Source organism: Sphaerodactylus townsendi, linkage group LG04 (genome assembly GCF_021028975.2).
Source record: "Sphaerodactylus townsendi isolate TG3544 linkage group LG04, MPM_Stown_v2.3, whole genome shotgun sequence".
NCBI classification, from domain to species: domain Eukaryota; kingdom Metazoa; phylum Chordata; class Lepidosauria; order Squamata; family Sphaerodactylidae; genus Sphaerodactylus; species Sphaerodactylus townsendi.
In genome coordinates, this window is record NC_059428.1 from 69043508 (window position 1) to 69070811 (window position 27304).

A 27304-nucleotide genomic window follows, 5' to 3' on the forward strand; every position below is an offset into this window, starting at 1 on the left:
CCACCCCCCCCCCCCCCCACCCCCCCCCCCCCCCACCCCCCCCCCCCCCCACCCCCCCCCCCCCCCACCCCCCCCCCCCCCCACCCCCCCCCCCCCCCACCCCCCCCCCCCCCCACCCCCCCCCCCCCCCACCCCCCCCCCCCCCCACCCCCCCCCCCCCCCACCCCCCCCCCCCCCCACCCCCCCCCCCCCCCACCCCCCCCCCCCCCCACCCCCCCCCCCCCCCACCCCCCCCCCCCCCCACCCCCCCCCCCCCCCACCCCCCCCCCCCCCCACCCCCCCCCCCCCCCACCCCCCCCCCCCCCCACCCCCCCCCCCCCCCACCCCCCCCCCCCCCCACCCCCCCCCCCCCCCACCCCCCCCCCCCCCCACCCCCCCCCCCCCCCACCCCCCCCCCCCCCCACCCCCCCCCCCCCCCACCCCCCCCCCCCCCCACCCCCCCCCCCCCCCACCCCCCCCCCCCCCCACCCCCCCCCCCCCCCACCCCCCCCCCCCCCCACCCCCCCCCCCCCCCACCCCCCCCCCCCCCCACCCCCCCCCCCCCCCACCCCCCCCCCCCCCCACCCCCCCCCCCCCCCACCCCCCCCCCCCCCCACCCCCCCCCCCCCCCACCCCCCCCCCCCCCCACCCCCCCCCCCCCCCACCCCCCCCCCCCCCCACCCCCCCCCCCCCCCACCCCCCCCCCCCCCCACCCCCCCCCCCCCCCACCCCCCCCCCCCCCCACCCCCCCCCCCCCCCACCCCCCCCCCCCCCCACCCCCCCCCCCCCCCACCCCCCCCCCCCCCCACCCCCCCCCCCCCCCACCCCCCCCCCCCCCCACCCCCCCCCCCCCCCACCCCCCCCCCCCCCCACCCCCCCCCCCCCCCACCCCCCCCCCCCCCCACCCCCCCCCCCCCCCACCCCCCCCCCCCCCCACCCCCCCCCCCCCCCACCCCCCCCCCCCCCCACCCCCCCCCCCCCCCACCCCCCCCCCCCCCCACCCCCCCCCCCCCCCACCCCCCCCCCCCCCCACCCCCCCCCCCCCCCACCCCCCCCCCCCCCCACCCCCCCCCCCCCCCACCCCCCCCCCCCCCCACCCCCCCCCCCCCCCACCCCCCCCCCCCCCCACCCCCCCCCCCCCCCACCCCCCCCCCCCCCCACCCCCCCCCCCCCCCACCCCCCCCCCCCCCCACCCCCCCCCCCCCCCACCCCCCCCCCCCCCCACCCCCCCCCCCCCCCACCCCCCCCCCCCCCCACCCCCCCCCCCCCCCACCCCCCCCCCCCCCCACCCCCCCCCCCCCCCACCCCCCCCCCCCCCCACCCCCCCCCCCCCCCACCCCCCCCCCCCCCCACCCCCCCCCCCCCCCACCCCCCCCCCCCCCCACCCCCCCCCCCCCCCACCCCCCCCCCCCCCCACCCCCCCCCCCCCCCACCCCCCCCCCCCCCCACCCCCCCCCCCCCCCACCCCCCCCCCCCCCCACCCCCCCCCCCCCCCACCCCCCCCCCCCCCCACCCCCCCCCCCCCCCACCCCCCCCCCCCCCCACCCCCCCCCCCCCCCACCCCCCCCCCCCCCCACCCCCCCCCCCCCCCACCCCCCCCCCCCCCCACCCCCCCCCCCCCCCACCCCCCCCCCCCCCCACCCCCCCCCCCCCCCACCCCCCCCCCCCCCCACCCCCCCCCCCCCCCACCCCCCCCCCCCCCCACCCCCCCCCCCCCCCACCCCCCCCCCCCCCCACCCCCCCCCCCCCCCACCCCCCCCCCCCCCCACCCCCCCCCCCCCCCACCCCCCCCCCCCCCCACCCCCCCCCCCCCCCACCCCCCCCCCCCCCCACCCCCCCCCCCCCCCACCCCCCCCCCCCCCCACCCCCCCCCCCCCCCACCCCCCCCCCCCCCCACCCCCCCCCCCCCCCACCCCCCCCCCCCCCCACCCCCCCCCCCCCCCACCCCCCCCCCCCCCCACCCCCCCCCCCCCCCACCCCCCCCCCCCCCCACCCCCCCCCCCCCCCACCCCCCCCCCCCCCCACCCCCCCCCCCCCCCACCCCCCCCCCCCCCCACCCCCCCCCCCCCCCACCCCCCCCCCCCCCCACCCCCCCCCCCCCCCACCCCCCCCCCCCCCCACCCCCCCCCCCCCCCACCCCCCCCCCCCCCCACCCCCCCCCCCCCCCACCCCCCCCCCCCCCCACCCCCCCCCCCCCCCACCCCCCCCCCCCCCCACCCCCCCCCCCCCCCACCCCCCCCCCCCCCCACCCCCCCCCCCCCCCACCCCCCCCCCCCCCCACCCCCCCCCCCCCCCACCCCCCCCCCCCCCCACCCCCCCCCCCCCCCACCCCCCCCCCCCCCCACCCCCCCCCCCCCCCACCCCCCCCCCCCCCCACCCCCCCCCCCCCCCACCCCCCCCCCCCCCCACCCCCCCCCCCCCCCACCCCCCCCCCCCCCCACCCCCCCCCCCCCCCACCCCCCCCCCCCCCCACCCCCCCCCCCCCCCACCCCCCCCCCCCCCCACCCCCCCCCCCCCCCACCCCCCCCCCCCCCCACCCCCCCCCCCCCCCACCCCCCCCCCCCCCCACCCCCCCCCCCCCCCACCCCCCCCCCCCCCCACCCCCCCCCCCCCCCACCCCCCCCCCCCCCCACCCCCCCCCCCCCCCACCCCCCCCCCCCCCCACCCCCCCCCCCCCCCACCCCCCCCCCCCCCCACCCCCCCCCCCCCCCACCCCCCCCCCCCCCCACCCCCCCCCCCCCCCACCCCCCCCCCCCCCCACCCCCCCCCCCCCCCACCCCCCCCCCCCCCCACCCCCCCCCCCCCCCACCCCCCCCCCCCCCCACCCCCCCCCCCCCCCACCCCCCCCCCCCCCCACCCCCCCCCCCCCCCACCCCCCCCCCCCCCCACCCCCCCCCCCCCCCACCCCCCCCCCCCCCCACCCCCCCCCCCCCCCACCCCCCCCCCCCCCCACCCCCCCCCCCCCCCACCCCCCCCCCCCCCCACCCCCCCCCCCCCCCACCCCCCCCCCCCCCCACCCCCCCCCCCCCCCACCCCCCCCCCCCCCCACCCCCCCCCCCCCCCACCCCCCCCCCCCCCCACCCCCCCCCCCCCCCACCCCCCCCCCCCCCCACCCCCCCCCCCCCCCACCCCCCCCCCCCCCCACCCCCCCCCCCCCCCACCCCCCCCCCCCCCCACCCCCCCCCCCCCCCACCCCCCCCCCCCCCCACCCCCCCCCCCCCCCACCCCCCCCCCCCCCCACCCCCCCCCCCCCCCACCCCCCCCCCCCCCCACCCCCCCCCCCCCCCACCCCCCCCCCCCCCCACCCCCCCCCCCCCCCACCCCCCCCCCCCCCCACCCCCCCCCCCCCCCACCCCCCCCCCCCCCCACCCCCCCCCCCCCCCACCCCCCCCCCCCCCCACCCCCCCCCCCCCCCACCCCCCCCCCCCCCCACCCCCCCCCCCCCCCACCCCCCCCCCCCCCCACCCCCCCCCCCCCCCACCCCCCCCCCCCCCCACCCCCCCCCCCCCCCACCCCCCCCCCCCCCCACCCCCCCCCCCCCCCACCCCCCCCCCCCCCCACCCCCCCCCCCCCCCACCCCCCCCCCCCCCCACCCCCCCCCCCCCCCACCCCCCCCCCCCCCCACCCCCCCCCCCCCCCACCCCCCCCCCCCCCCACCCCCCCCCCCCCCCACCCCCCCCCCCCCCCACCCCCCCCCCCCCCCACCCCCCCCCCCCCCCACCCCCCCCCCCCCCCACCCCCCCCCCCCCCCACCCCCCCCCCCCCCCACCCCCCCCCCCCCCCACCCCCCCCCCCCCCCACCCCCCCCCCCCCCCACCCCCCCCCCCCCCCACCCCCCCCCCCCCCCACCCCCCCCCCCCCCCACCCCCCCCCCCCCCCACCCCCCCCCCCCCCCACCCCCCCCCCCCCCCACCCCCCCCCCCCCCCACCCCCCCCCCCCCCCACCCCCCCCCCCCCCCACCCCCCCCCCCCCCCACCCCCCCCCCCCCCCACCCCCCCCCCCCCCCACCCCCCCCCCCCCCCACCCCCCCCCCCCCCCACCCCCCCCCCCCCCCACCCCCCCCCCCCCCCACCCCCCCCCCCCCCCACCCCCCCCCCCCCCCACCCCCCCCCCCCCCCACCCCCCCCCCCCCCCACCCCCCCCCCCCCCCACCCCCCCCCCCCCCCACCCCCCCCCCCCCCCACCCCCCCCCCCCCCCACCCCCCCCCCCCCCCACCCCCCCCCCCCCCCACCCCCCCCCCCCCCCACCCCCCCCCCCCCCCACCCCCCCCCCCCCCCACCCCCCCCCCCCCCCACCCCCCCCCCCCCCCACCCCCCCCCCCCCCCACCCCCCCCCCCCCCCACCCCCCCCCCCCCCCACCCCCCCCCCCCCCCACCCCCCCCCCCCCCCACCCCCCCCCCCCCCCACCCCCCCCCCCCCCCACCCCCCCCCCCCCCCACCCCCCCCCCCCCCCACCCCCCCCCCCCCCCACCCCCCCCCCCCCCCACCCCCCCCCCCCCCCACCCCCCCCCCCCCCCACCCCCCCCCCCCCCCACCCCCCCCCCCCCCCACCCCCCCCCCCCCCCACCCCCCCCCCCCCCCACCCCCCCCCCCCCCCACCCCCCCCCCCCCCCACCCCCCCCCCCCCCCACCCCCCCCCCCCCCCACCCCCCCCCCCCCCCACCCCCCCCCCCCCCCACCCCCCCCCCCCCCCACCCCCCCCCCCCCCCACCCCCCCCCCCCCCCACCCCCCCCCCCCCCCACCCCCCCCCCCCCCCACCCCCCCCCCCCCCCACCCCCCCCCCCCCCCACCCCCCCCCCCCCCCACCCCCCCCCCCCCCCACCCCCCCCCCCCCCCACCCCCCCCCCCCCCCACCCCCCCCCCCCCCCACCCCCCCCCCCCCCCACCCCCCCCCCCCCCCACCCCCCCCCCCCCCCACCCCCCCCCCCCCCCACCCCCCCCCCCCCCCACCCCCCCCCCCCCCCACCCCCCCCCCCCCCCACCCCCCCCCCCCCCCACCCCCCCCCCCCCCCACCCCCCCCCCCCCCCACCCCCCCCCCCCCCCACCCCCCCCCCCCCCCACCCCCCCCCCCCCCCACCCCCCCCCCCCCCCACCCCCCCCCCCCCCCACCCCCCCCCCCCCCCACCCCCCCCCCCCCCCACCCCCCCCCCCCCCCACCCCCCCCCCCCCCCACCCCCCCCCCCCCCCACCCCCCCCCCCCCCCACCCCCCCCCCCCCCCACCCCCCCCCCCCCCCACCCCCCCCCCCCCCCACCCCCCCCCCCCCCCACCCCCCCCCCCCCCCACCCCCCCCCCCCCCCACCCCCCCCCCCCCCCACCCCCCCCCCCCCCCACCCCCCCCCCCCCCCACCCCCCCCCCCCCCCACCCCCCCCCCCCCCCACCCCCCCCCCCCCCCACCCCCCCCCCCCCCCACCCACACCCCAACACCCCCACCCCACCCCCCCCCCCCCCCCCCCCCCCCCCCCCCCCCCCACCCCCACCACCCCCCACCCCCCCACCCCCCCCCCCCCCCCCCACCCCCCCCCCCCCCCCCCCCCCCCCCCCCCCCCCCCCCCCCCCCCACCACGGAGGGCAGCGTGGGCGGGGCTTCCACGGCCAGCAGGCGACGACGGCGACATCGTGAGTGGGGCGGAGAAGGGGGAAGAGGCAGCTCCATGCGGAGCCACCTCTCCTGCGGGGGCCTCTGCTTGGCCTGCTCGCACGCTTGCGTGCGAACAGGCTTGCGCCCCCACGCCGGCAGAACTCTTGGCGGCGTGGGGAAACATAGCGGCCCGTCAGGAAAGCGACTTAGTGAGGGATGTGCCTGGAAAGGAATAAAGTCAACAGGCATCCTTCACCTTCTGGGTGTATAACATCACTGAGGAGAAGTTCTTTCAACCAAACACTACCATTTTCTGAAGCACCTCGGACCCTGGGGGTAAAAAGGCAGGAAAAATTGACAACACAAGTCAATGAGTGGTTCCTTGCTTGAAGAACATAAGAAAGTGTGTGTGTCTGTGTGAAAGAGATGCCACAGATGCCATGGCATGTTTGCTGCTTCCTGATATCTCCAGCTATCTGAGACATAGAGTAGACAGTGGCACCATCTGGAAATGCAGGGGACAATGCCATCTGCCTGAGTCTGTGTCATTTGCCTGTGAATCTGCTTGTTTTTTCTCATATTCAGATGGGCTATAACTCTGCTGCCAGGGCAATCCCCGAAAAATAAGAAATTCACACTATCACAAAGTTACACACCTAACTAAGGAGAAATATTTTGCTGCTATCTTTTCAAAAGCTTCTATTCATGACTTCTATAGAATAAAAGTATGTGTTGGATCCTATGTAAGGCTATTTTTTGTCAGTTTTGGCACCGTCATTTCTGCTGATTGCATGCGTCCATTCCTTTAAGATGCCCTTCAGTTAATCCACTTGCCTCAAGGACTGAATCTACTTCAAAGTAATCCAGTGGAATATTTTTATGTGCTTGTTGTACTAAAATAACGTAAGAGCAATAATATCTGAAGTATCTTGTTTTGAAATATCTGATTTCACATCTCTTCATGTAGTCACTACTCCATTTTTATTTATTCCAAGCTGCAATCTAATTTCATGTCAAACTTCTTACAGTGTCATAGAACACCTGTGATAAGTACATAATAGCAAATTGGAGTTTGGGCACAATGCATTTTCCCTACCACTAAGCAATCCCCATCCACCACAATTTTGAATTTGACATGAGGCAAGCTCTGGTAGGAGGGAAAGCCATTAACCCACAAACAGTTTTCTGTAGCCTATTGTATTTGTTTGTACAATGGCCTTTATTGTTTGAAACTACATACTACCTTAAGAGGAGCCATACTGGAACAGACCACAGGCCCATCTAGTCCATCATTATGTTCGCACATTGGCCAACCGCTATCTCTAGGAACCCCACAAACAGGAAGACTACAACAGCATCGTCCTGCTTGTGCTCCCAAGCAACTGATTTAAAGAGGCAAACTACTGTGGTACTGGAGGGAATAGATATCCATCATGACTAGTAGCTATTGATAGCCCAGTTCTCCATGAATTTATCTACTCCCCTTTTAAAGCCTTCCAAATTGGCAGCCATGACCACATCCTGTGGCAGGGAATTCCACAAATTAACTATCTGCTGTGTGAAAAAATATTTCCTTTTATTGGTCCTGAATCGCTCATCATTCAGCTTCAGTGGATGACCCTAGGTTTGAGTAGTACGGAAGAGGGAAAATTATTTCTTCCTGTCCACGCCATGCCTTTTATAAACTTCTATCATGTTACTCCTTATTCATATTTTTTCTAGACTGAACAGTCCTAAGTGTTTTAATTGATTCTGGCAAAGCAGCTGCTGCAGTTGCCTCGTAATTTTTGTTGCTTTTTTCTGCACCTTTCCAGTTTTACAATATCCTTTCTCAATTACAGTGACCAAAACTATATACAATATTCCAAGTGTGGTCTCACCATAGATTTGTATAAGGTCCATATAATAACACCAGCTTTATTGCTGCAGAAACTTGATGGCTTTTATTCAGCAGGGTTTGTCCTGGTATATGTTTGATTATTTTATCTTTAATAATGTTTTCCATCGGTTTACCTGGGACAGACATTAAGCTAACCAGCCTGTAATTTCCCAGATCCCCCAGATCTGTTTTCAAAACGAGGAGTGGTGAAAACAGATGAAAATAATTAATTTAGCTTCTCAAGCAGCTGCCTTATTACTGGATCCAAGGTGATGAAACTGGCATTCTAGTTTAAGAAAAAGCAGGCTGCACTAATCATTGTTCTTGAAACTGATAATGAAATAGTTGCAATCTTTGTTTGCTTTATGAAGACCGCTTATTTTGACTAGCTTTATGCAGCTCTGATTGACAGCTGCATGTCTTTGCTCTCTACAAACTGAGTCTCATATTTTTCTCAGAAAGGCAGCTCTTGACTATGAAGCAATCTCCATAGCAATGTAATGTAACACTAATCCTTCGGTTTGGACAAACATTTTTTAGCAATTAATAGGGAATCCACAGAATGTGGATCTGCTTACTTAGAAGCCATTTTACTAACGTTTAATTATTTATTCTCTCCCTCCCCCCCCTTCCCCGCCCATTCCTCCAAGGAATTGCAGTCCAGGTACTTTATTCTTTCCCCCTCCTCACAACAATCTAATTGGTTCAAGGTCACCTAGTGAGCTTCCATTGGCAGTGTGTAGGTTTGTCATCTGCTGGTTGAGAAATCCCTGCAGGGCAGAATATGGGAAGGACAGAGTTTGGGGAACTGAGGGACCTTAGAACAGCATAGCGCCATAGAATCCACTTTCCAAGCTGCCATTTTCTCTAGGGGAACTGGTCTCCTTAAGGTGAATATCAGCCTTAATTCTGGGAGATCCCCCCACCTAGAAGCTGGCAACCCTGGCAGAGGTTTGAATGTAGGTGTTCCAGATTCTAGTCTAGTACCCTCAGAGGCGTAGCTCTAAAGGGGCGGTGCACTATGCACCAGACGTACGTTCCTGTTGGGGTGTGGCATGGGCATTCGGGGGGCATGGTGGGGGCATTCCAGGGCATGACAGGGGCGGATGGGGGTGGAGGACGTATTGGTGCACCGGGCGTTTCCCCCCCCTGCTATGCCTCTGAGTACCCTGATCACTATACTATTGCTGGTACTTGAATTTGGATTGGAACAGCACCCATTCCTGTTCACTGCTAGCCATTCCATCTGTGCCCACACAGAACAATTTAAATGACACAAATCACAGAATGTCATAGTCAGAGAACAAGTGTACTGAAGAAAATGCTGATACTGCAAATAACAGTCAGTGATTTATTGAATGAGCCAAGTCGTGTGCTGCATAGACAGGAAAAAGAAAAGGATCTCATGCAAAGTGAAGTATAGCAAATGCCTTTCTACATTCAGTTTGTGAACCAGTCAAATACTGACCTGTGTGCCTATGGCCTGTTACCCCACTAAGCAAACCTTTAAGCCTTCTGATCTCTAGTCTAAGTGGCTCCTCCACCAATGGAAGAGGCACTTACATTGGTGAAAAGTTCCTTAGGCTGATGAAAGGCTTATTAAGTTGGAAGGATATACTTCAGCCTGAAAGGGTTGCAGGCTATGTCTGAGAACAAAATAGGGCTGAAACTAAATTTTGTGCAATGTCAATATTCTGTTAAAAATACTTTTAATCTTGGTTAAACGAAATACAATGAAATGTGGCAGAATTGTGGTGGTAAAGGTTTGAGGTGGTAAAATGGGTTGTCCACTTCAAATTATCAAAAATAAATTCATTTTAAAAGCTCCCTGCAAAGAAAAGTCCAAAGAGAAACCAGAGAGTAGGTCAGGTCCAAAACCTTTTCCCCATATGCAGAAACATTTTTTTAAAGAAAAGAGTGGGATCAGTAAGAAATTTTACATATACCAATATAATCTGAAGGTAACCGCATCCGTTCTATCAGGATTCTGCTACCTTGTTCTATTGCATATGTAAACCATGCTTCAGAATGCTTTAATTCTGACGAGATTTCCAGTTTCAGTTTAGAAATTTATCTTTGAGGAATTCTTTGAGGCAATACTGAATAAGGCCAATATAATACTTTGAGATAATTTTTAGGTTGGATTTTAACAATGCTTTTCTATGCACCTGCTCAACTTGCAGCTCCTCTTACGAGTACTGCTGCTCTGGCTGAAGAGAAAGAGGCAAATCTTTTTTTCTCTTGCTGCTTGCTATGGAATCGTGCTAGCAGGATAGAAGAGGCAAGGAGAAGGAGGAGAAAGAGAGAACTTCCTTTTTTTGATAGAGTAGCAGCACCTACCTCCAGGCATAGACTGGTGAGAGGGATTTAGGAATTCACAATAAATTGCATGAGGAACGATGCCTTGCCACACTACCAGTTATGTTATTGGAAACATGATGGGATGTCGTTTGATTTGGAATAAACTGAGACATTTTCTCAAAAATGAGGCCAGTTGCTCTCCTGACATTATCATGAGGTTGTGACTGCCTCTGATTTGATTTGTAACTGGTCCAGACTAAAGCAAGCTATTTTCTGAATTTTCTTTTTGTAGAACATTTTTGCTTGGTTTGTTAAGATTCTAAATATGTACTCCAGTAAATTTATTCTTATAAAGACATCACATTATCATATATCTAATTCTGCACAATAAAGCCACATGCAGATAGGGATGACATTTCTCCAAAGCCCATGTTTGCGTAAATATCTGATACCTAAAAACCTTGAACATGAGAGGCTCCAGAGAGACTATTGTTATTCTAGGGTGACAATTGTCCATCAACTTCTAATATAAGTATGCTTTTATGTAAACAACTCCGCATTTTTTTCTCTTTCTGTATCAGAGACAAGGTTCTGGAGCAGCAAACGGAAAAGACAAGACATCTGGTGACAATGGTAAGATCCTATTGTGTTATATTTTACTATGGACACTCCTAGGATCAAAGTAGATGTGACAGACTATGTCACTTCTATTTTATATATACACTCTTTCATGTCAAGAGAGTCCATTATTATTATAGTTTATAGTAATGTGTAGCTAAACAATCTCACTTTTTGTGTGTGCATGTGTAAGTGCTGCCATGTGTAAGTGCAGCTGGGACTTTCAAGGCAAATGAGAAGATAAGGGGGTTTCCTATTGCCTTCCTCTGCTGTCTTCTTTGATGGTCTCCCATTCAAGAAGAAACTCTGCTTAGCTTCTGAGATCTTACCGGATAGGGCTATACCACGCCATTTGCCCTCCCTCTGCTCTTTACCTTGCTGAAATCCATCATCTTCTGCTCACTTCTGGTCATACTTCCTTTTAGCCAGAACTGTGGCTGTGACTTAACAGCTCCCATGAAACAGTGAAAGTGGGGAAACTTCTGAGTGGTTAAGAGGTTCAGGGTGGATTTTTTTAAAGGCAATTGCACCTTCATACTTCAGCGGTTTTCAAACAAATCCCCCATTTATCTGCTGTAAATCAGATTATTTACTTCACTTATTTATTTACTTCATTTATACCTTTGATTCAGTTTGGTGTAACACGATAGGGAAACACAATATTCCTAATAAAAGTATGCAGTTAGGACAAATGAAAGAGAAATGCTCATTTTGGAAGCCCCCTGTCTTTTAAATGTAGCCCAAGTTGATGAGAGCTGCTTTTTCTGTGAACATTTGCTTTGCAGCTGCAGCAGAAGTCTAGCTAAGCTATTTCAGTCCTCACCTTGTTTGGTAAGTCTGGCTCAGTATGTTTTAGTGTCCCTTCATTTGTGGAAAATAACTGGAGCAAAAGAAGTACTACATTTCCTGCTTGCTCTTCAGCCATATATATATAATCATAGCCCTTTCACTCCCACAGTGATGTCACAAACATTACGTTTTCCATAACTCAGCACCATTCACCTCCCTTCACATCCGCCTACATTCTTCTTGCATAATTTATAAGCTGCTGCCATATAAACCATCTAACTTATTTTAGAAGGAAAGAACTGCATCTGTGCTAGTAAATTCTGGTGTTAAACCTACCTAGCCATCCTCCAAAAGCACACAAAACTAGTCTTGAGGTTTTTAAAAATTTGTTGGTTTTTTTTTTCAGTATCAACTTCCCTTTTAGATGAAGACGACTCTGACTATAGAACAATAAAAAGCATACGTAAGAAAGAGCTGATAATTTACATAGCTTTCTAGAGAGCAGGTTAAAAAGAAAATAAAATAGACCTGCAATGCTGCATCAATTTTTAAGGAAAAACAAATTTGTTGTGCATTACTAAGGGAACAAGCAAAGGATTTGTAAGATTTCCCCCCCAACTTTTGCTGTCTCAAAACCAAAAACTGGTTTAAGGGAAATCCGTATTACAAAGATTTTGGAAACCCTTCAGTCATGAGTGTCTGGGAAGGAAGCTGCCTCAATTTCTTGTTAGAAACAAGCTATGGGCCTCAAAGCACTCTGGTCCATACCCAACTTTTCATCCCCTTACCCCAAAAGTAACACCCTGTCCTTACATACTATACTGTTCATGATTGCCTGAAGTCAGTTGTGTAGGTGGATGGGAGGTAATTGCAACATATAGGTCCATCTGCATATGTAATTTGGAAATATACGGTTGGATTCAGTCAATCCTTCCACTGATGAAAAAGGGAGGAAGTGTTCTTTTAGGCAAGCACAAGGCTATATTTGGCATCATGAGACTTGCATGGGCAAATGCCATGCAGAATAGGGTCTGTAATATGAAGGGGAATTGGCCAAGATAGAGCAAAACAACTGGCTGGATTCAACTTGTAACATAAAACAATGCACAAGCCCATTGAGTTTCCCTTACTTAACAGCACATGGGTGAATTATTATTTAAAAGATATGTATACTGTCTAATCTGTAATCTGACACAAATATGGTTGTTTTTGATTACTGTTCTGTATATAGTTGTTCTAGACTGTTGCTGTTTTTTTAGCATTTTACCTGTTGCTCAGGGCACCTGTTGAGTTGACCCTTCCTATTGTATAAATTCTTACTTTGCGTAAGATTGTAGTTGTAGTGTACATATCTTTTCCTTATTTTGATTTGGTTTTGTTTATTTATACTGCACTGTGTATTTATATGTTTTTGAATTATGATTTACCCATGAAATTTCTGAACGTGTAAATATCCCCACTCATTTCGATGGAGGAGGTAGCTACACACAAACATTTCTTTGGATACATAAAGTTGCTTCCTCCATCAAAGTGAGTGGGGGAAGACTTGAAAAATTCTCATGTTTAGATGAGACAACTAGATTGGATTGATGTTCTGGCTTGCTAATTCCAAAAGAAGTAGGAGTCATCATTCTTCAACTTGTTTAGCAAGTGTGATTGGAGTATTGCATTTTATGGTCTCCACTTTCTGTGTTATCTGCAGTTATTTTGCTTTGGAAACAAGTCAGGTTTGAATGCCTGCCTTGTGTGCATTATTTATAGTACCTGTAATGAACATAGTCTGCATTTCTCAGAATTAGCGGTATATTGATAGGCCATGAAATATTCATCAGAATTCTCCAGCTGGCAGAGACCTGAGGTAGAATACATTCCACTGCAGTCAACTTTCCATTCCAGAATAGCTTGGTCCACCTTTTGTAATACATGCTGTTTTACTAAGACTGCATACGTGTAAAAACTGATAATCCATTGTGATTAGATCTTTTACAAACTGTAACCTATAGTTTATGAGTATGACCAGAAATAAGTTGTCATCATATTTTTGTGTGTAGGTCTTTTAGAGTGCTTCTATTCTTAGAAAGAGCTAGTATATATTATTGTGTTTAATTCTTAGTTTAATTTTCTGCAAGGGGTCCCACCTAATTAAAAAGAATGGCGGGTTCATGTTTATTTCAAATAAAGTTACATAGATAAAACTGAAGTTGTGTTGTGGCTGTAAGCAGCTTTTCAATCTTTCTTGAGTTGCGGTGCCCTGAACTGGACACAGTATTCCAGGTGAGGTCTGACCAATGCAGAGTAGAGAGGTCCCTCAATCTAGACACTATACTCCTATTGATGTAGATCAGAATTGCCTTGGCTTTTTTGGTTGCTGCATCACACTGCTGACTCATGTTCAGTTTGTGGTCTACTAAGACTCCCAGATCCTTTTCACATATGCTATTGTCAATCTAGGTGTCACCCATCCTATATTTGTGCATTTCATTTTTTTCTGCCTAAGTGTAGTATCTTACATTTATCTCTGTTGAGATTCATTTTGTTAGTTTTGGCCCAGGTCTCTAATGTGTCCAGGTCATTTTGAATTCTGACCCTGTCCTCTGTAGTATCAGCTGCCTCTCCTAATTTCATGTCATTTGTTAATTTGATTAGCATACCCTCTATTCCATCATCCAAGTCATTGATAAAAATATTGAATAATACTGGGTCCAGAACAGAACCCTCTGGCACCCCATTAGTCATTCTTTCCAGAATGAAGATGAAACAAGGGTGAGCACCCTTTGGTTTTGGTCAGTCAACCAATTACAAATCCATCTAACAGTAGCATTGTCTAGCCCACATTTTATCAGCCTGCTTGCAAGAATGTCAAAGGCCTTACTGAAGTCAAGGTATGCTACATCTACAACATTCTCTTCATCTGCCAAGCTTGTCATTCTATAAAAAAGAGACAGATAAAATTAGTCTGGCATGATATGTTTTTGAGAAACCCAGGTTGACTTTTACTGATTATGGCATTTCCTTATAAGTGCGTACAGACTGTTTAATTATCTGTTCTAGAATCTTTCCTGGCCTTGATGTCAGGCTGACTGGGAGGTAATTGTTTTTGGATTCTCTTTTTTCCCCTTTTTTGAAGATGGGGACAACATCAGCCTCCCTCCAGTCTGCTGGAACTTTTCCTGTTCTCCAGGAATTCTCAAAGAATACTGCAAATGGTTCTGAGATTACTTCTGCCAGTTCTTTTAATACCCTAAGATGTAGTTCATCAGGCCCTGGAGATTTGAATTCATTTAAAGTAGCCAGATATTCTTGTACTTCCTCTTTATTTATTTTGTGCTGAATTTCTCCTACTGCATCTTCTGTTCCATTTCCCCCTGGCTGAGCACTGTTTTCCATTTGGGAGAAGACTGAGGCAAAGACTTTTCTCCAACCCCTGTTAGCATTTTACCATCTTCTCCACTCAGTGACCCTATCATATTCTTTTTCTTCCTTTTGCTGTGGACATAACCAAAATGATCAAATGGTCTCTCTCACTTTCTGGTTTACAGTAACTGCCAAACTGGACAAGCAATGGCTGCAAACAACTGTAGCTTGAGTCCAAACCAGAACTAGAAATTCACTTCACACTCCCAGTGATATCTATCTATCTATCTATCTATCTATCTATCTATCTATCTATCTATCTATCTATCTATCTATCTATCTATCTATCTATCTATCTATCTATCTATCTATCTATCTATCTATCTATCTATCTATCTATCTATCTATCTATCTATCTATCTATCTATCTATCTATCTATCTATCTATCTATCTATCTATCTATCTATTCGATTTATAGGCCGCCTCACCCCCAAAGGGTTCGAGGCGGCTCACAATATGGCTGTTCACAATGACAGCAAATAAATACAAATACAAAATATAACTTAACCCCATTAAAATCTAATAGCAGCAATCACTTTAAATGAATAGAAATTAAAACAACAAAGTTGTTAAAAACTGTCCAGAAGAATTGTTTTCTTTACAATAGAATGGCTGGGTAGATTAGCTAGCTAGGAGTTAGCTGGTTTCTCCCATTCGATTCCTTTATTGTGGATTATTGTGGGTTTGAATATTAAGCCTTGTGTGTCCACCTCTTGTGAATGCCAGGTTAACCTAGATATTTTTTTTAAAAAAAGATGTAGAGCATGCATTGAATCCTTTCTTTTCTTTAGTTCATTGTATCTCCCACCACTTCATGGATGCATTTGTTCCTATTGACAAAAATAATGGGGAAATAGGTTTCAAAGTGATTATGTGTACAATGGAATCAAGTCTTTGTATTTGACTGAGGTGTGCAAGTGTTCCCATTTAATGATAAAAAACCATCTATCTATCTATCTATATATATAAAAGCTTACAGTGACTTTGTTACTCATGCCCTAATGTGGAAACGGCTGTATGGATTGCCCCCAAATTTCCACATGACGTCCCTCCCTGTTGCGGGCAGGTAATCGGACCTTCAAATCACCAAAAGTCCATACCTGAGCCAGGTAAAATGTCTTTTTCCTGGCACACCAGGCCATGAAGCTGGCTATGTTTAACTGTCACCCTTAGAATATTCATGCAGCATGTCTGTGGCCTGAGGGCTTGGTATGCCCTTAGAATGTTCGCGCAGATGGCCAGAGATGAGCATTGAAAACAGTAAGTAGGTAATACTGTTAGGTAATATGAGTGGAAGTGAAACACATACACACTTTGCCGTGTGAGACTTCATGTGGGGTTCCTCCCCTCACACACAGGTAACTTTCACTCTCTGTGCCTCACCCACTGCTACCACACAACACACATACTCTCATACACATCCAGCTCATCCTCACACACCTCACTCTGCCCTCCCTCACATCCAACCACCACTTACCCACTTCCTCACCCATATTGGCCACAGCTCTCTTTTACTAAAAGCGAGTTGGAGTTTGCCTTTTTCTTCTAAGAAAATCCGCGGGGTGGGGGCGAACCAACACTACTGGTTCCGCTTCTTTTGCACATGGCCCTTTAAGAACCCAGGGAGCTGGCCTCAATCTGAGCACCTTACCACCCTGCCTCTGCTGCCTGACTGGGATAGCCTCCTTGCCCCAGGTCTGCCTTCCCCAAGCCAGGACTGTGTGTGTCAACCAACCTCATGGACAGCTGGATTCACACTCTGGACAGTTCCGTTGTGGAATGGAAAGGATTACCTTATACTAAAAAACCAAGACACCACCATATAACAATGTGAATTGAAAAGGGACTATGATGAGAAGGACAATTGCCACAGCAACTTGTGGCCAGGCCCCGCTAGTATGAAATAAATTGTAAGGCAGTAATGCATACAACTACATTAAGATATGCTTTTCTGCAGTTCAGCATTAACCTATACTTGTCAGCAAAAGCTGTAATGAAACCAAAAGCCAGAGCAAACTGCACATGCACAGAATGCTGCATAAAACTTGCATGGAAACCTTGGCACATTGGAGGATTGTAATGCATTGGGTCCCCTTTGGAATCAGGACAAGGCAATTCAGAAATTTCAGGAGATTTTTAGATGAGAGGTATTTCAGAAGCATCTCTACTGTTTCAATGGCAATTGTAAAGATTGCTTGTGTATGAGTGTGTGCACATATTGGAAAACATCTGTTCTGGAAGACAATTACATGTTTTTACCTTGGGCAAATGAAGGAATTACATATCTCATAGATCTAGCTCAGTACTACCTGGCAACAGCTCTTGGAGGTGTCAGACAGGTTTTTTCCAACCCTGTCAACTGAGAACCATTGGAATGAAAGATGGCAGGACTTGAGTCCAGAATGATTTATGAACAAAGCATGGACTCAACCACCCAACTATGGATTCTTAGAGCCAACTTGACCAAAAAGACAGCACCAAGGAAAAGAAGATTGTCTCTCATTTACCTCATCTATTCAATAAGGCTCCATGGATGTTTAGGCTCTTTAAACAAATAATCCTCTTCCTGGGATGGCGGCATCCAAAGAACAGTTTTGTCACATACTGCACAATCTGATTCAAAGATGCTCCCCCTTCCTAGCTGTGACTAGTGCTGAAAATAGTGCAGAGTTTCCAGGGATCAAATGCTCCAAATCAGCAGAACCAAACTCTGTCCCATGTAGCACTTCCACGTATTCAAATATCTGTCTTTCTAAAGCTTCTCACTCCCATCCAGTTTAAAAATTAGTAATTTACAAGTGATGGATGAATACTAAAAGTTCTTTTTAGGGTTCTGTTGGAAAAGCAATGATAGTGTCCATGCCAAGCGATCCTTATTCAGGAATTACAGGGACAAATATAGGCCATTAAAACAGCCCAGGAAAAAGACATGCTGAGCACCTCTGGCCAGTAGGAATGATAAGAATGGGGGCAGGCTTAGTGAGCAATAACCTGGGAGAAAGCAATAGATGAGACTCATCCCGTAGCTGGCACTGGCTGGCTCTGAGCCAAATGGCCCCTGCAGGACTGTCATCACTGCTAGGATTCAGCCTGGCAGCAGTTCAGCCTCCAGGGTAGCAGTCTACCCCGACCCTTTCCAGCAAGTTAAGGGACCAGTCTGCTCAAAATCATATTGTGGGCTATTGTGCTGCCTCTATGTATTTGTGCTGCCTCTATGTATTTGGGGGAAAGCCAGCATGACATAGCCCTATCTCATCAGATCTCAGAAGCTAAGCAGGGTCAGCATCTAGAAGGGAAACCACCAAGGAGGATTCTGACGAGGAAGAGAATGGCAAACCAAGGCCGTTTCCGCACGGCCCCCGAGGCGCCCCCACGCCGGCAAGCCTCTGCCCCCTTCCCCATCCCACTCACCTTGTCCCCGTCGTCGGCCTGCTGGCCTCTGAAGCCCCGTCCACGCTGCCCTCCGACCTCCAGGGGTCAGAGGACAGTGAGGGAGGGGCTGCAGAGGCCAGCAGGCCGACGACGGGGACAAGGTGAGTGGGACGGGGAAGGGAAACAGCGTGTTCCCGGTGGTGCGGTTGCGCACCGCGCCGCCGGGAACACGCTGATGCGGCAAAAACAATCGCTGAAAGGGTTGTTTTTTAGGGTGACCTGGCAGCAGCCCTGGGGGAGGGGAAGTGCGGTCGCGGGTAATGATGGCTCCCTGGGGACGGCGTTTTTCCCGTCCCCAGGGCGCCATAAAAAGGCCGTGCAGAAACGGCCCAATTCTACTTCTCACTTGCTTTGAAAGCACCTTGCTGGGTTGCCATAACTAACTAACTAACACACACACACACACACACACACACACACACACACACACACACACACACACACACACATTTGGGAGCTGGCAACTACTATAGTTAGGCTATAGGATGAGATAGGCCATTGTTGTCTTGTGATGATTTACTCACCGCAATTTTTTCCATCTTTTTAAGCTACTCCATTAACAAGTCCCAAACAATTAACGTTTAGGGATGGTGAAATTTGGGAGGAAAGAAACAAGCCTGTACTTCTTGCCCTCATCAAATTTAAAAATAGCAACACCATTTTTATTATAACTACTGAACCCATTTCCTTTAATTTTCAGTATGTGTTTCCGCTGTAAGAGGATTTAGTTTGGGTAATGCTAAAAGCCTTTGCAACTGATGTCATTTTACCTGTGGATAACATGATAAGCTGTTAATCACCATCATAATCTTTGGAAGGCTTTTGTGTTTTCCAGTATGTGCAGCTAGCATAATACATTTAGCTGATGTTCCAAAATTGCCATGTAATTTGGCATAATTGGGAGACTGCTTGTGAGAGTGACAGCATTTAGAAAAGCTGGAAAGCCACAAAGATGTGCCAATTGTTATTTTCTTTATTGAGATCCTCAGAGGCCTCTACTGGAACAATACACATTGATGTCAATGGGGAGAGGGCTTTTTAATGAGGACACCAGCTGAATTACCATCCTTTGCTGTTGTCCTCACTGTAAGGCAGGATTCATACTGTACAGGTTATTTATTCTTTGTCCACTGAGTTCAGGGTGGTGTTATATATTTTCCTGATATGTTAGAAACATACAGCAACCAAAACACATGAAAGTGACTCTCTGGTCCTAAAGGTTACAGCTGAATTGGACTGAATTAGAGTTTTTAGGTATGCCAGACTCCAGGTAGGACCTGGAGATTCCCCAGATTTACATCTCATCTCCAGACTGCAGAGATCAGTTCCCTTGGAGAAAATGGATGATTGGGGAGGGTGGATTCTGGGGCAGTGTGCCCCTCTGAGGTCTGTGGTATCTGCCTTATGCTGTGTGCCCCTGGGCTAGAGTACTCCCTCAGGCACTTGTTCTCAAGTCCATTCAGCAGAGACCAGCTGGTCCCAAACAACAGCTTTTTGTATTGTCGAAGGGTTTCACGGCCGGAATCACTGGAGTGCTGTGTGGTTTTTATTTGCAGGGAAGGCAACTTCTACAACCATCAGCTTTAGCTAACAAACAAGAACTGACATCAAGAGCTCCTCCCAGTGGGACCAAACTAAATCACAGATATAACAGGGGAGGAGCAGACTGTTCCATTACATACATATATACAAAGTACATATACCACAGCAACCTCCACCTCTATATCTCCAAAGACCTTTTATTCATGTACTGCTTGCAGCATGCTTTAGAAACAGTAGATTCACAATCTGGGATTCTCATTCTGTGTTTGCTTTTTGCACCATCCTTTTTCTCTGTGGTTTTTACTTCTTATATTGTGCTTTATCTATTATCTATTGTACTCATCTGGTAAAAAGTTGGCTTTTGCTTGCCTGGATGTGGGGTGTCATTGATTGCAGGGATGGTGTATCTTTTTTTTTTTTGCTTTTAAACCACAGTTCTATTGACTTCACTATAATGCACAGTGATTTGACAGTTGAATCTTAACATCTGGGTATAGTCACATGCAGTGGTGGGATCCAAAAATTTTAATAACAGGTTCCGATGGTGGTGGGATTCAAACAGTGGCGCCGCCACACACGCACCTCCAGTCCCTATTGGGCAGGGAGGTTGCTTTAGTAACCCCTTTTCGGCACTCAGAAAAAATTAGTAACCACTTCTAGAGAAGTGGTGAGAACTGGTTGGATCCCACCTCTGGTCACATGCAAGGTTGTCTCCCCCCTTCCTTGCCCTCCATCCTTTATTCTAGATTGTCTCCCTCCCCCAGTTTTGGAGTACAGGCGTCTTGAGCTGCCATTCCACTCATTCAGGTGCCCACCTTCTTTCCCCCTTCTCCATTACCATGCGACCTCCATTTGTGGGAAAGCCCTGGGAGCTTTCCTGGTGGAAATATCCACCTTGAGCAATCTCCCTAGCCACCCCCCCAATATTTTTATTTGTTTTTATTTTGTAGTACCAGACCGTTGAAAGAATGCTGAGCTGAGAAGTGAAATTAACAAAGCTTGATCTATAGGTCTATAGATCTATAGGAGAGGGTATTTTTTAATAATGGAAATAGATTATCAATAGCTGGCTAAACTTATAGGTTAAAAATAAAAAAGGAATTAATGAAGTGTTAAAATTATCAAATTTTTCATTTTATCTTGCGTCTTCAGGTATGCAGTGCAATCAACACAACATTTACACTAATAACACAAAGCAACCAAAACAAGAAACTACAGTGTGACTGCAGGTACCCCCTGAAAGTGAGTGCTATTTTCTGTAAGGGGAGGGGAGGGGAGTGGGACTGGTGGCAGCAATGCCATCACTCTTGCTTGAGACTGCAAATGTAGACTCTAATTCCTCGTTCTCCGCCAATCTAAGCAAAACTGGGGTCAAAAGGAAAGCCTTGGGGCTTGAATCAAGGTGGGGGTGAAATCTAGCAAAATGAGGCTGCAAAATAAAGCTCAAAAAATGGAGGAAAGCCTACAGTTAACCCACTGGGAGGTAGGCCCCTCCACTATTCATCTGATGAAAGCAGATCCGTGGAAAATGATTCGGTGGCTTCAGTGTATTTGTTCTCTGAACTGAGCTTTGCCAGTTTCACTCAGGATCAGCATCCTATCGCTAGTTTGGTGGTGCTGAATAAAATAAAAATTAAAAATACTGTGGGAACTTATGGAGGTAGCATGGCAATGATGGGGGAGAGAGATGTGCAGTTGAATGGGAGGAATGACTGTGGATAGAAGGGAATTGAAGGTGGAGGGGAAAAAACTGAGGAAATTATTATGCTTCAGGATTTCCTTCACCTTCCACGCAACAAGAAAAAATATGTGTTTTGTGAGCATTCATAAAATGTGGGGAATAATACAGGTGAAAGCAGGGTCAGTGCTGAAAAGGGAAAAACATGTGCATAAAAAAAATTAATGGGAATGTATGCTGAAATGTGTGTAAAAGCCCAACATTTCCCAACCTGGATCTGGCAACCTTGCCCCTAATCCCGCACCAAAAGACAGGGGAACCTGAAAATCCTAACTTTATGGAATGTATCTTTGGATAACTTATCAGTGTTCACAGTCCTAGTCCAATACTACATAACACTGTCTCCCTTATCCACTAACAATGAAACAACATTTCATGGGAATGAACTGAACCGTTTTTGCTGTTAATTTCACTGGTGCAATGAAAATAATCTGGCCTAGAATATTGAACTGAAGTAAAACAGCAGTGAGGTATGGTTTCATCTGAGCCATGCTGCGTGTGAAGGGTGGATTCCGCACAGCACAAATATGTCTTTTGGATGTTAGAAAACATGTTTTGGGAAAGAGCTTTGTGCAGTTCTCCTCCCCAAAATGAGCTTAGCCTGTTATATTTCTCTCAAACTCAGTTTTCCAAAAATGGCTTAACTAGCAATCTTTTCCCCCCAACCTGGGCTGAAGACAATACCTGCCTCCTGAGCAAATACCAGCATGCAGGAACTACTTCATTTCTCCTGCCCAAACCTTACTTTCATTTCCACTGATTGTGCCCATCATTTTGTGTGCTGCAGTAGATTCCCTGTGGAGGTTTCCTCTGCTTGCTATTTCACTGTAAAAAGTAGAGTTCAGTGTAGTTTTTTTAGCCCAGGAATCCCGCACATGTGTCATTTTTTTTCCATTTTTTCCCGTTTTGTTTTGCAAAGTCTGTGAAGCTATGGCAACACAAATACGTGCATATTGCAGCTTCTCTAGGAAAAACAGTACGTGCATGGGATTGCTAAGCTAAACAAACTTTATTCATCTACTTTTACCAGTGAAATAGCAAACAGTTAAGCTGCAAGCAGAGGAAACCTCCATGGGGAATCTCCATGGAGAATCTCCTGCAGTATACAAAATGTCAGATGCCACTGTGAAACTGAGAAGAGCTCCGTGCAGCAGGCAGGAAAAAGGATCCATTTTGACTGACAATGTTTGTGTTCTCCCTCTATGGGAATACAAATCCCAAGATGGATCTTTTTATAATATCCTAAATGCTGTTCAGAATCCACCTAAGTTCACCAGTGAATGGTGTATTCCAGTGTGGATGCATCTACTTCTCTTTGCTTGCCCATACTGGCTCTCAGTTGGCCATATGCAGAATTCTACAGGAACATCAGTTGTGCAGCCTGTAGATGCCTCTATAGAGTTAACTTCTAACTCTAAGGGGCTTCTGTGAGTTATGTGACGAATCAGCAGAAGACAAATTCAGATTGCTAGAATACAACTTCAGGGTATTTTATTTGTTTGGTTTTTGCCAGTCAGTCAAAAAGGAGGGAAATGGATAATTCCTCTGTCCAGGTTTACTTCAGCTCTGAATATTTTCCCCTAACAATAATAGTGTCAAGTACTCTTGTGTGCTAAGTGGTGGAACCAGGTGTAGGATGGTAATGTTTAGCATTTTGGGTTAGCCAAAAGAGTCCCATTGCATTAGATGGAAAGCAAAGGCATTCATTGATCCCCTGGTTCGTGTGATTACAGGCCTGGCACAAGTCTGCTGAGAGTACCTTGCAATTCTAATTTTGGTCAATTCAATGTTCCCATCACAGATTAAATTTCACCGCAAGAGCAAAATTAATAGCAAAGATAATTGAGGACTGCCAAACTCATTTTCTTTTTTCCCTAGACATTTTCCCTTTTTTCCCTAAACTATTGTTCTTTTTTCCCTAGACAAACTTGCTTGGTGGGGGTGGGGTGATTTACAGTTGGCTAATTCTGCCAAAAAGCAGACTTCAGTCAGAGAAAGAGAGGATGTTTTACAATAGCTGATGTTTCCCCTTTTAGAAAATATTGCAATGCTGCCTTTTTATATTATTTTGAAGCTGGTATGATTTATATAACTTATCTCTACAACTGTGGACTCTTAGAATTCAAAGATGCTAAATTTGAATTACAGTATTAATCACTATCTACTTTTGATGATGTAGTTCTACTACTGATTCCCTCCATATTCTTAGAAAGAAGACATATGTAAGGCTTTTAAGTATACATTCAAGACATTCTACGAATATAACCTAAAACTGCAGTACACAAATGCAACTTGATACCTCTGCATTCATGTATCAGATAGGTGCACAGCAGAGAACTGTGATGGGTTGGAGTTCTCAGCTGAAGGTATATATGGATGTAAATACTGTCAAGTCACAACCCACTTAAGGCGACCCCAGCCAGGGGCTTTCAAGGCGAGAAGCTGAGGTGGTTTGCCACTGCCTTACTCTTCAGAGTGTTCCTTGGAGGCTTCCCTTCCAAGTACTGATCCTAATTAGCTGCCGAGATCCAATGAGATGTGGCTATACCATGCTGTTTGTCTTTCCCAGCTGAAGGTACATGTTTCATAATGTGTGAAATGGTCCTTGGAATCCATAATGTTCTGGTGCTGATGAATATACACTTGTGAGAAAGAGACTCATGGGCAAGTGGGCTTCTTTCACTGTACTAACAGTTCTTTGTAACTAGATCAGTTTGGAAACAAAGTAGAACACAAACTGCTAAACATCCCACTCTCCCCCACCTCATCTTTCACGCTCCAATGAAGAAGGTATCAACTGGAGAAGGAAATAAATCCTACTGCCATATCCCCAAGCTTTGAAGCCAGTGCAATATTGCTTTTTGGTTTTGGTTTGTTGCTCAAAATGTTGTCCATGTACTTACAAGTCTTTGAGTACACATAAAGGAACTGTGAGTCAGAGTCATAATGGACTTCAGTCACTCTTCTAGTGCACCTAATGTGTTTAATTTTCATATAGCTGAAACTACTGCCATACTTCAGACAGAATTATGTTGTTCATTTTCTAATTTTGAATGTAGATCAGGTTTCCTATTCTTCTGTATTATGGCTTTGATTGTTTTTAGTGGTTTCCTTTCTGATGCGTTCCGAAGTCATTTTTTCAGTACTGCATGACCTGTTTCAAGCACTGTGAGTCTCTCAGTCTTCCAAAGGCATTATTTTTACTGTTTCTTCCCAAACCTGCAATCTTTTTTGTCACCGTTTCCTATGAGTTCAGTGTCCTTCTTTCCTTGTTGCATTTCCTGACTGCTGTCATTGGCTGAATTCATGTCCAACTCTTGTGAGGAAAAAAAAAAGATAATGTTACAGAAACCCAAATCAATTGCATATACTACTACAGCTAATTATCATGATTCTCAGCCACGAGTGGAACACGAGTGGGTCACAAAGGCCTGAGGTGTGCCATGCAAAAGTGGGTTGTCATGGTTGGCAAATTGCTAGTTACACAGAGAACAGCGAACTCACTGATTAAAGAAAAAGTTTAATGTTTATTAGGGAACTACATTTCAGATAGGAAAGCTGAGATTCAGGGATAGCCTTCAGCTACCTCGCTAGCTAGGGAAAGAGGGAAGAGAGACTTTTGTGAAGGAGGAAATTAGATCTCAGATTATCAGTCTAAGGACAAACAAGATGTGACACAAAAGGAAGGGTCTCTAAACTTACAGCCCTTTCTACCTGACCCCTTTCCTCCCCCTGCTAGGTCTTCTCAGTTCCTCTGCACACTAAACATTGCTAGTTCAACAGCTATGTGGATACATGTATGCTTTTCAGAGAGAAGAGTTCCTATGTGATATGGACCCCACAGCTAAGTGGTACAAAAGATCCCAGGATCAATCAAGTTCGTATATTCAGTAAGATTGCTATGGAAGTGATAGGAAACATCTTGGAGAGCTGCTGCCAGCCAGCCAGTTTACAATACTGATATAGGTGGAGTCAGTCTAAGGTAGCAGCATAGAATTCCTTCTCTGTCCCTGCTAGTAATAGGCAATTACATCAGACTGAGGGAGGGTGTAGCATTATTCCACAATGAAGGTGATCCTACAGCTGACAGGCACAGAAACAGAAGCATAACGGATGGCTACCATTGTCAAAAGATTGGCTGAGAATGCAGAGACATCTTTGACAGTCAGATGAAGTGTGTTTTCAGTTTTAACAGAAAAAATATGTACCCCAGCTTTCAAAAGTTTGATCAACACTGGTGAAAAATGGCTATCTTCATGCCTCTTTTCATCCTCTATCAATGAGGGTTGTGAAACTAGCTGTACCATGCCCACTTTAGCTAAAACTAAGCACACATTGATTTTCAGTAAGAGCCAGATACTTTGCTGTTATTTGTGCAATTGGAAAAAAAATCACAAGGCACACAATGACCTCAGCTTTACTGACAGAGGACACCGTCTAACCAGCAAGTTCTGTCCTGCAGGGAGCTTGTTGAAATAAATGCTGTATTTCTGCACAATTTTCTTTCATTTCAAGAGGGGCTCAGCATAGTAATCTTTCCTGATAAGTCTGTTTACCCTCCAGGCAACTAGCATGTTTGCTTGGTAGACTGTAGATTTTCACTAGAGTCTGATCATTAAGGTCTGTCAGTGAATAAATTGAAAAGGAGAGTCAGAAAAAGTTGCACTGGCTCTCATCTGTTCTCAGAGTCAAAGTTCTGTACCAGATAGCTGAAGGGCAAGTTGGATTTTTTGTCACAAATAGGGTTGCCATCTCAAAACCAAAAATTCCTGGAGATTTGGAAATAAAGCCTGAGGAGTACAGAGTTTTGAGATGGAAGGGACCTTAGCAAGATATAATGTTATTGAGTCCACCCTCCAAAGCAGCCATTTTCTCCAGGAGAACTGATGTCTGTATTCTGGAAATCAGCAGTGATTTTACAAGATTGACAGGTTCCACTTGTAGGTTGGCATTCTGTAACCACTCTGGTCCCTAATGCCACTTTAAAACATGTCACATGAAGATTCCCTGTGCTTTCTGCAGTTTTCAACAGTTCTGAAATACACATGTGTCCTACTAGTGATCAGCTCCTTCTTTTTTCTAATTTTGTTGGCATTTGCAAAGGCCTGTTTCCCTTTGCATGGTTTGGCAGCAGATGATACTATGTATCTCTTTTGCCACTTCTGCCTTTTCCAGACTCCAGCATGAATTGAGAATCTAGTCCCAACCTTCATCTCTAGTCACTGAAAACAAGCCAACTTTTGTCAAATTTTGCAAAATGGTTTCAGTGGACAGTTCTTGGCTAAACTGTTTTTGTAGGTGAACAGTATACTCACATAAGGCATGCAGTTTTCTTGAATTACTCTTACTGGGCTGTCTAAGAATGTATTTGCGCTTGTTGGTATGACTATAGCCTTGGATCATTTTTTAAAAATAGAGAAAAAAAGGAAGAGTAGGTTTCCGAAGAGACAAAGATGCTATATTTGTTTATTCAAACTTCAGTCCTTAACCAAAATTATATTGAATATGTGAAGATGGGCTCTAAACAGCTCAATTGTAATTTAACCCTGTGATTCCTTACAGTTTTCAGAAAATATTTTACCATAAAATCTATTACAACAGCTTAGATTATATTTTCTTCCATGAAGGAAGAAATTATGCTTGGAGTCTTTTATCTAGATTATCATTTTTCTACTGGCACAGGTGATGTTGATCATTGAAATAAAGTAAGGGAAAGTGAAGCAACACAGATTAAATGTGGTGGGCTGGTTCACTTATTAGACTGGACATCATCTTCATATGATGAAAAAGTGAGTGCATGTGTGATGGACCCCCTCACCTTCACAGCTCACTGATGTAGGGTAACCACTACCTATCCAGGCTTGTCATATTTCCTGCCTTTTTTGAGGGACTGAGTTGCTTTAGATATGGTAGTGTAAAGTGGTATAAAAGCTTATTCAGCCCTGTAACTTCCCCCAAAAGTGCCCATTGTTTTAAATTTTTGGCAGACCCCTTAGTAAGGCACAAAATAATACTGAGGCAGATTT

General features: G+C 51.8%; 1 protein-coding gene across 1 annotated transcript in view; it reads left to right on the forward strand.

The window, feature by feature from the left end:
* The window catches only part of PCP4 (Purkinje cell protein 4), an 82482-nt gene that overhangs the window by 36905 nt on the left and 18273 nt on the right, over positions 1-27304 (forward strand). Inside the window, exon 2 of the mRNA XM_048495224.1 lies at positions 10326-10377. Within this exon, the coding sequence (XP_048351181.1) occupies positions 10326-10377 (52 nt within the window). The remainder of the gene's footprint in view (positions 1-10325; positions 10378-27304) is intronic.